Here is a 10,260-nt window from a genome sequence, read left to right as displayed (position 1 = left end):
AAAATATATATTAATATGTTGTATGCATAGATTCTTTTTTTTTTTAAGACAATATTATCTCATCTGTCCTGCTTTTGTCATGTAGTTTTATGCCCTGGTATCTTACTGGGAAGTTTCCATGATGGTGATTCCCTGGTACTCCCACTGCCATAGCCAAAAACTCTCTGGTTCCATGCAGATGGTCTTGCATGGGCTCAATTCCTGCCACCCAACCCACGTTGTGGCACCCACTGATGTCTGGTGTGCACAGCCTGCTGAGCAAGCTTGCCTGTATGTTTGGGGGAAGAAAGACTTAAGCTCACAAGAATTACCTAAAGGTGCCTTCTGTGGGATGCAATTTGGTGTGTATGTGGCATGGAGATGATGCTGGGCATCCCGGTGGGAAGCATGCAAGAGGGACAAGGAGACAGGTGCTCAGTTTCGACACACTAAAGAGCTACTATCTCCATTCTAACTCCTTTGATTAACGGTCTGACTGTGCCCGAGACGTTTTTCTCCTGCAAGCCCTGCTGTGCTCGTAACATTGCTGCTATGAGGGTGTATCGCTCACATCCAACAGTGTGCTCCTGGGGAGGATGACACCCCACTCTGCCCCTGCGCTCAGGGTGGGTGGCATTGCCAAGCACCCATGGATGCTGGGGCTCCTCCTGGGCTGTGCCACGTGTGCAACTCAGCCTTCGGCACCGTTTTCCTCCAGGGTTTTTGCTCTGAATGCCCAAGTAGGAGCCTATAGCTCTTTCTTAAATGGGCAGCACTTACATAGGTGCTATTATATACATATGTTGCCCTTGGCAGAGGTGCACAGCAGGTGTAGTGGGATGGGGCTGTTCAGATGTCGAAAGGAAAGCGGTGAAATGCAGAGGACCAGCAACAAAACACCGTTTCTGCATTTCACCACTTTGCTTTTGACAATGAAATGCCATTTCATTGCTTCTCTGTCCTGAGCACAATCAGGGTGGGTTTTTTGTGCTGTGGGATGAGCACGCTCCTGACAGTGCCTGTGGGGTATTGGGGTGCCACAGTGCTCCCCAGGCATGCTTTCTGCAGAGGAGTTAAAGTCCTCTCATGTTCTTAAATAAACTGCCCTGTTAGCACTGGCAAATTGTATGCTGGGAAGTGTATGCTTGTTTGTCTTTCTCCTGAGGCTGCCCTTATTCTTTAGTTTTTTGGTTGTTTTTTTTCTGACATCCCCATGATTTTCTGAGCTTCCCCTCCTGGCCAGGGATTTCTTCTAACGAGCCACATTACACAGTGAGATTTCATCATGGTGCGTGTGAAACATGCCGTAAAGGTCAGCCTTAAATGTGTGTGTTTGTGGCTGTGAGAGATCCCTCTGGCAGATTAATTTTATTAAGGAGCTTGGTGTTGGGGACACTGGATATGGATGTGTTTGGGAATCCCCCAGCCATGCAAAATGCTGCTTTCTGCATGAAAGCCTCTCCCTGGCTCCATCCCACCCTACCAAATTTTCCAAGCTGGATTTTTTTTTTTTTTTTTAACAGGAGCCTCAGTACTGTCGTGACCCCCCCACATCTCTCTTAGCTGAGCAATTAGGTTTATTTACATTTAAGCACAAACATATGATTTTTAAAGGAGTCCCAAACAGCTTAAAACAAAAGCATAATCACATAAATTACTGCATGAGGATTTTTGGTAGCTGAATTAATCTGAAACCTAATTTACACATTTTAAAGCATGCATTCGGTAGGTCTAATATCTCTTAAGGAAATGGTAAAGTTTCTGCTTGGCGGTGGCAGTTAACAAGGCAAAACTATCTTATTAGGAATTCAATTAAAGCTAGTCCAGGCTTATTGGAACTCTTCCAGTAAATATATATCAAGCTGAACCAGTAGACATCGGTCTCTTCCTCTCCCCCCACTGCCGCCCCTTTTTTCTGTTTTCCAAGCTGTGGCTAAAAGATGGAAAGGAGAAGATGGGAGGAAGAGGAGGGACTATAGCTCACTTCCAGCTCACCGTACGGTGCAGGGCACAAGGGTTATTTTCTTTTTGATGTCTGATCACTTTTACAAGCTGTGTGAGACTGGGTCTGCCTAACTCTCATCCCTTGCCAAAATACAGAAGCCAAAAAAAGTCCTGAATCAGGCAAAGGCTTACAAACGAAGGCCCTGGAGAGGTCTGGGTGTGCGCAGCTGCCCCCTTCCCAGGAAGACCCTGGCCCGGGGGAGGCACAGGCAGCCCTGCCTGCAGGCAGGATGAAAGCCCATGCACTGACAAACACCCACTGGCTGCTGGTTTGGAAAAGCATCTATGCTGCCTTTCCTGGGTTCAGTTTGGAGGATTAGATCAAAACACCCTTTCCACCCAAAAGGCTCAGACCCCAGGGAGGACTGCCTGGAGAGATCGGGGATCTAATAGCCTCTATGAAACCCTGTTAGCAATAGGGCTTAACAGTTGTTGCTTATTTAACATTTTTATGGGAGTAGTACCAAAAGCTTCCCTGTCCCGTTTACACCCTTCTCCAGCAAGGTCCTCCTGTCTCCAGGTTCCTGATGCTGCTTCCCATGATGTGATGGCTCATTCTCAGAGAAGAAAGGCTGATTCCCCCCCGCCCCTTTCCTTCCCAAGGGAAAACCTTCCTTACTGTTAAATGCCAAAAGCCTCGGACTCTAAGGGTGACAGATCATGAAAAAGTTCAGAGGGACATCCTCTATTTTACCAGCCAACCCCCCCAAAGAAAGACTTGCTTTAATTGCAGGAGGAGAAGCACATCCCAAAGAGCTACCAGAGCCCTGATCCCTACCTTGCACACCCATCCACATGCATGCAAAGAAAATATAAGCGCTGGCTGTGTCGAGGAGGTTGAGCAGAGCCTAACAAAGAGACCAGCTGAGGGGGTGCTTGCTGGAGAAGAGCCTCTTTGCTGCTTAACTGGCTCCCCTTGCCGGGAGAAGGACAAGGGCATTGCAAAAGCAGGCCCGGATGCCACAGTTGCTGTGCCCCAGCATGGGCTGGGCGACTGGCTGCCGTGGGCCACGTCTGGTGTGGAAGTGGTTAAAGAGATGGGTATGAGGGTAAAGGGCTGCCTTGCTTTGATTTATTGGCTAGCTGAGTTAATTTGTTATTTGTATATGATTAGTTGTTGTTGAGTGGTCATCTTCTACAACTACAAATCTAATTAAATGCTGGGGTGTCTAGAGTTTTTTTCCCTGGGAAATATTTCTACTGTTTTAATTCTTAAGAACGAATCATTAATTAGCACAAGGCTGCTAGTATCCAGCTGGAGGACTTCTTGCTTTTTCTCACTTCCAAATTTGCCTAAGAAGTAAATCATAAGCGATGGTGTATAGCACTCCTCAAATCACTTAGAGCAACCTACTGAGATGTCTGATGGGATCATCAGCTAGCAAGGAGCAGCAAGGTTGCTCGGAGCCAGCTGAGGATCTGACCCAGTGTGTTTTTCATGGCACAGCACTTCATTTTAATCAGCTTTTTTTCCCCTTTCTAATCTTCTGCGAATCCTGGAGTGGGGAGGTAAGGGGGAGTGGGGGGGAGAAGGGGGGGAAGCTACCAAAAATGTGTGCTTTCTCTGACCAGCAACTGTAATTCCCTGATTACATGTCAAGCTTGCTTTGTGCTCGGGGTTGCGGTGGCGTTCCCTTACATGTTCATGGCCTCATCAAACTATTCCTACGGCTCTACAGCAAGACATAAATTCTGGAGATTTCAGGCTTGGAGATTTCAAAGTCATGTTGAACCACATGGAAATGATTCTCAGAGCTACAGCTAATAAAAATAATTATATTGCTAGGGGGGAAGAGTGACAAGAAATGTCCCCAAAAGAGATTTCAATGGTGGTTACAGGATCTGTCCCAGCTCTGTAAGAGGCTGCTGTGATTTCCAAGGTTAATTTATCACTGCTACCTATAACTGAAATATGCCCCAAAAAGCACTGAAGGAAGGAATGTGAAGGGAGGTGGCAAAGCAGAAGTGTTGCAAACTTCCCCTTTATTTTAATGAGGATGCTTCTTATGCTCTTAAAATTAGTGCTACTCTGCACAGATGACTGGTGTGAGGATGACTAATTTGGAGACAAATTAGGTCTACTTGGCTGAAATGTATGCCTTGACTGTTCCCCTAATGACCCTTCAATGCACATCTCTCCCGACAGGACTTTTACCACAGCCCTGGCTCCGGTGGATTAAGTAATAACATGCTTTTTGCCGCTCTTCTAAGCGGTCCTTCGTTTTTGATCCAACATTTTCCCTCCACCATGTGTGTCTCTAACTCTTTGTGATTGGTAATTAGTTTATATGCATTTAGCCCATGGCAGATTTGTCTTTTGCATGTCTCCTTCTCTGGAGCATTTTCCTTGCACCCTCTCTTTCAAAGGTCTCTGAGCCTGAGCGTTTTCTGGCTGACTGCAACGTATTTGGTGTCCACTGTGTAACAGATTTATTCTTTCCCAAGAAAAGACACAAACGTAAACAGAAGGTCCAAAATGCATTTTGCTGGGCTTTTAAATGCACTAAGATGAAAACCCTCCGCTACAAGCCTATTAACATAAATACCAAACTTTACAATCCTTCCCGTCAAGGAAACATATTTACATTTTTCTAAGGATGCGTATAAAAAAATAGGGCTTTTGGGACAAAAAGGGCTTAGTTCCAGTGTCACAACATCCCCAGTTAACTGTACTGCTCTCATAAACTATAGAATTAGGTTGTTCCCAGGGCCAGCAGAGATAACATCTGTTTGCTTCTTTAAGGACAAAACGAAATAGGATGCTAGCGTTTTATACTGGAAACAGCCCTGGAAGTCTGAAGGGGCGATGGTGAGAGGGCTGCGTATCACAATTATGCATTGCATGTGGCTTCCCCAGCACAAAAAGATGGGAAAGGTGTTATTAGTGCCAGTGCCAGCCCGGGGAGGCAAAGGGCTCATTCCAAGCGCTGCTGCAGCGAGTGGGAAGCAGGGGGTTGCTGGCAGACTGGTCTTATTGGGATGAGGGTTAGGGCTACATCATCCTTTACGCTTTGCTAGTGCTCCTGACATCCCAGCTGGACAGTATTTTTCCTTCTAAATGGAATAACAGGAAACATTTTATTTTCTTTTCTCCTGAATTTTTTGCAGTTTAGAGCATCTTGAACATGTTGAAGGAAGAAGAGAAAGGTGGCTGCAAGGAAAGGGGCACAGGTGCTGGCAATGAGGATGGGAAGATTTGGGGGTGGAAGGCTCAGCTTCATGTGTCTGTTGAAATATCCTATTGTGCTAATTGAAGTGCAAATCTGTGCTTGCTTCTCTTGAAACTACTGGAGTAAGTTGTCTGTAATTACACGGAACAGACAGGAAAACCTCTCATGGGCAGAGGAGCGAGCAGCAGTGACCTGCGGGTGTTCACAAAGGCCAGGTGGCATTTTACCAGTTCCCAAGGCTCTGATTTTCTAATCAGAAAGCTCCTCTGATTTTCTTGCAACTGAAGGGGAATGACCATTCCTCCAAGGAGAAAACCTTTCCTTGCCTATCTCTCACCAAAACCCAGGGAAAAGGGAGGATGGCTGCGGCAATCCAGCCCAAATGGAGCTTATCCCTTCATGTTCACCAAATATTTTCAGTACTCACTACTCCCTAGGAAAGGCAGGAGCTGAACCCAAATTCAGATAGCTATTTCTTAAGGGGATTTTTTGCCATCGAGACTGCACAGGCTGCTCCCTTGTTATGCGTAAAAACTTCTCTGGCCGGGACAGACCAGTGCAGAAGCCCGTGACATGCCACCCAGCTAAGTTTGCCCATTTTAGAGGGTTTCTCAAGGATCTTGTTGTATTTTTTTTTTTTGCTGGCAGACGTAATTTTTGTCGCCATAAACGATAGAATTTGACACCGCACCGCACCAGGCCATTTGTCAACAACATTTTCAACAGTTCAACCGCACGCGTGTGCATGCACACACAGGCACAAAAAGGACAGGCAAGGGGAGAAAGACTGGGGGTTCAGAAAAGGTGACCTTCCTCTATAGGGGATGCAAATGCAGAGCAAAAAGCCACCTCTAACTGCCGGGCTGGAAGCTGGGTTATGGCAAAGACGCCAAATACCAATTCACTCCGAAGCAAACTGAAAACATGTCGGGGTTTGGCTCTACGTCATGTTTTTTTGCGCAGTCTGAAATGTCACTCGCAGTTTCTTTTAGGTAGGGACAGTCTGACCATCTACATATAAAATCTGCCTCATCGGAGCAATGCTAATTAAAAATCACAGTTGGTTGAATTACTAATATTGTTAAAAAAAACAGGTTTTGCTGCTAAAGTACTGTGTGATAGAGAAGAATGGTTGAATATTATATAACAGTTTTAAAAACATCATTGGCTAATGGCAGCACATCATTTGGGAAACAACAGAATAAATGCATTGTTCCATCCCAGCACTTTACTATTCAGCCAATCTAAACTGCTGAAGAAATATGTGTTCGGGACACTTTACATCTGTTTTTGACAAGAAGCCTGTTTTTTTGCATGTGTTTTGGGGTTTTTTTAAATCTATTTGCTGCAGCTTTTTTAGCTAGATTAGCATGGGAAAAGGCACTTTGTTTTATAAATGGAAGGTTTATGCTTTTAAAAAGTGACTTGACTTTGGCTTTTTGCAGTTGAAATTAGGGCACAGCATGCAAAAAATAGTAACACCAGCAATAGCCATAAAACCCACGACAGCAGCATTACCAATTTAAACAAAACTAAACAACAGGCAGCTTGTGCAATGGATAGAGTAACCAATTTTTGAACAGCCTAACATTTTGGGGGCTCCCTAGAAGAGCGTGTGGAAACCCTAATTGCAGCACCAAAATTCAAACCATTTCAGGACACAAGTAAAACATTTACTTGAAGTGGTTTCTAAAATGGTTTTAAGTCTGCATTTTACACCACTAGTAAGCCCTGGCTGAACACTTTTTGGCTTTTTCAAACAAAGTACTGTAGTTGCATCAAGGGTTTTTTTTAAATGAGCTGTTTATTGCTGCTAAAACAAAGATGGATTTGCCTCTTTAAAAAAAAACTGGCCATTGGGCTGGGATAAAATTTCTTTTCGCCTTTAAGAAGCTGATTTTCTGCATGATGAAATTATTTCATTTTATATCACGTGTGACATTACAAGGTGGGGGGGGGGGCAAATTTCCCTTTCAAATGTTTGCTGGGTGAAATGGGTTTGCGGGTTCTGCTTTATGTACCGAGCCCCAGAGAGCGACTGGCCGTATGCAAACTCTGGCTGACACAATGCAGAGCTGCTCTGCTTAATTACCTTGAGATGAGGGTGTTATTAAGGACCTCTTTTTCCCTCCTTTCTTACTGTTTATTCCTCCCTCCCCAAATATTTCAAAGGCAACTTAAGAGGAAGTAGTTTTCTGCTAGTGGAAAATGATGAGGAAAGGTTTAGTGATGAGAGTAAATAAGAAACTACGTCTCACACCAGCCTTTGCTTTACCAGCACTTTGGGGAAGGAAAACGAAACAAATACGAAAATTTGGCAAAGTTTCTTCTATCTTTGTTTGCTTTTTGTTGTGTGAGGGGGAAGGGGCACAGCCCGGCACTGCAGCCGACATCTGCTGCTCGTTTCTTTTAACAGAAATGCAATCTGGGGCGAATTCATCGCTGAACCCTGCTTGGGTCCTGCGGACCCCCCGGCCAGGAGAGGATGCGGCTGCCCCAGGACTGCTAGCTCTGCACTGGGTTTTTCGGGTGCAGGCGCCTGTGGAGTGGGGCAGCAGCTGTTTCAGATCCCCTTGTCAGCCTGTTGTACTGATCGCCTTTTCCTCTCTTAAAACCTTTCCCTGAAGCAGTGCTTTCTGGCAAATCTCATGCAGTGATGGTTTCCCCCTCGACCCTCATCAGCCAGCTCTCAACACCAGTCCTGTCTCAGCTCCCCCATCTCCACAGAGCAGAAACATGCTGATTTTTTTCAAAAATAGGGCATATCTCATTTTTGCCTGCTTTGAAGTTTCCTTTTTTCGAATTTTCGCAGGCACGGGGGAGCGGGAGGGGGTTGGACACGTCTATGCTGCTCATCTCACCTCCAGGTCGGTGGCCCTGAACCCCTCACCCAGCAGCATCCCCATGTCCCACAAAGACATGCCATCTCTCCCCGGGCAGGACCGAGTCCAGCAGCAAAGCCAGGCTGGCAAAGGAAGCTGCAGGCACCCCATCCTGCAGCCAGACAGACACGGAGCATCATCTGGGAGAAGAGAAATCGGTACCTACCCCTTCGGCAGCTGGGCTCGCCTGGCCCGGGCGGTGGCTAGTGGGAGGCCGACATGGACCATGCTCCCTCCATCCTCCATACAGAGAAGGCATAACTCAGCCTCTCGTGAGCCACGTAACTGCAGCTCGTCATCTTACTGTCCATCTCGTCGCTCTGTAGCACCTGGTAGAGGAAGTCTATATACCGCGCCGCCAGCTTGAGGGTCTGGATTTTACTGAGTTTGTCAGAGGGCAAAGTGGGGATGATTTTCCTCAAGGCAGCAAAAGCTTCATTGAGAGACTGAGTCCTCTGCCTCTCTCTGACATTGGCCAGGATCCTCTGGCTCTGTAGTTCTTCATAAGATTGGGAGCTGGGACTGGACTTTTTCCCCCTCTTCCCTGGGTTAGGGCTGCCATCTTCGCTGGACTTCTTACTGTATCTTCTCTTCCTGCCAAATCTCTTTGGCTGCCTTTCCAGCTCCTCTTCACTGGTCCCCAAGCTATCCACAGGGGAAACAGGAGAACTGGAGCTTTCTTCCATGCTTTCTGCAAGAAGGGGAGGGGAAGAGACTTTTCCCCCCCTCCTTATGTTATGTGAGTGTGTGTGTGTCTTAAATGTGCTTTAAATTCCTGAGACAGATCCTTTGGAAAAACAGGAGGGCTTTTTTTTTTTTTTTTTTTTTGCTGACCAAACGTTTTCCAGGTTGCTTGAAGGGCTCTTATTTCAAGGACCGGGGTTGTGCAAAAAATTGAGGTCTTGGAGAGAGGAAGTTATTCTAACTTTTTGGAAACTTTAGCTGAGCTCAGTTGCTAAATAGTTGTCAGAAGTGAGGGAGGTGCGGGGCTCCCTTCTGATTGGCCAGCCAGGTCAGTGGGAGGAAAGCTTTTCCCCTGCTAAACTTTCACAGTTTTTTGTTACACTTAACTAAAATCTTGGGAATGCACCTCGAATAAAAGATAGCTGGTGACCACCCCCCCGCCACCCCCACTCCCACCCCCATAGAAGATGAGTTTGCAACACCCCTCCAGGGTAACCCCACTGCCAGGATTTTTGGGGTGCTTGTCTGCTTGCTGAGCACTTGCAGGCTGCCTCCCAGCCCATGCTGCCGAGGATCCTACTCCCAGCTCCATGGCCAGGCTGCAGCGGTACCTTGCCCAAATCGGGGTGCAGGGTGTGCGAGCCCTTGCATGCCCAAGAAGGAGCCCCATTTTTGCAAAATGGTGCCCTATTTTGCCCCCCCCCCCCGGTGGTGGGGGTCTTGCAAATCCCCTGCTGGCCCTTTGCGAGCTGCCCCTTGTAGCACCGTGCTCCCCAAACCCCCTTCCCTGTGGAGATGGGGTGGGGACCTGCTTCCCGGTCCCACGGGGTGACTTCAGGGTGGCAGAAGTCCCCTGGGGCACACTGAGCTGCAGGAAAGGTGGAGGTTTGGGGGCAGCCAGGGGAAGCCCCTTCAAGCCCCCTACTCATGGGGGCATGGAAGGACCCTCCTGGACTAACCCAGTGGAGCCCAAAATATGGGTCATCTGGAAAGCAGCTAATAGTTTGTAGAAAACTCCACGGAGAGTACCCTGGAGAGGCGATGCTGGCCATGCAGCCCATCTGCCTGCCATTTTTCTCCCCGCTTTTTTTTCCCCCCTGTTAAATACTAAATAGTACTTTTTGGGGAAGCAAGAGCCAAGGTAGGTAGGAGGATGTCTTTTCCTCCAGAATATCCTGCTGTTGAAATCATGGTATCCCAGCACATAAAAATTGTGGTAGCAGCTCCAGTGTTTCTGATGTATCAAACAGAAGATGACGGATCTATTTTTCCTCTCCATCACACCAGGGAAAATGTGGGAAAACTCTGCTTGCTTCCGTGGAGCTAAGGCAGAGCAAAATCAGATTTGGACCTCTGATTTCAGTTACAGCCCAAATTGCAGGAACAGACGCATTCCTGAGCAGCAAAGATCATGTTTTCAATACGGAGCAGGAAAATAAAACAATAATAATAAAAATAAATAAGATAAAAGAAACTTGTAAAATGTAGATGTCGTATCAGAAGAATTAGTTTGGAGTGGAATTCTTTGCAAAGTTTTCCAG

At 46.7% G+C, this 10,260-nt stretch overlaps 1 protein-coding gene across 1 annotated transcript; it reads right to left on the bottom strand.

Annotated features, from left to right (window-relative positions):
- Positions 1-8,238: 8,238 nt before the first annotated feature.
- TWIST2 (twist family bHLH transcription factor 2) lies at positions 8,239-8,721 on the bottom strand. Its single transcript, XM_009483162.2, has one exon. It carries the CDS (start codon positions 8,719-8,721, stop codon positions 8,239-8,241), a length of 483 nt encoding a protein of 160 aa, XP_009481437.1.
- Between the last annotated feature and the right edge of the window lie 1,539 nt (positions 8,722-10,260).

The sequence above is a fragment of the Pelecanus crispus genome, chromosome 5 (assembly GCF_030463565.1).
Source record: "Pelecanus crispus isolate bPelCri1 chromosome 5, bPelCri1.pri, whole genome shotgun sequence".
NCBI lineage: Eukaryota > Metazoa > Chordata > Aves > Pelecaniformes > Pelecanidae > Pelecanus > Pelecanus crispus.
Note: the sequence above shows the minus strand (reverse complement) of the source record. Positions and strands in the feature narration are given on the sequence as shown.

Bases quoted from the DNA above. Each gene is read 5' to 3' on its own strand.
- TWIST2 (XM_009483162.2), bottom strand. From the start codon at position 8,721: ATGGAAGAAAGCTCCAGTTCTCCTGTTTCCCCTGTGGATAGCTTGGGG.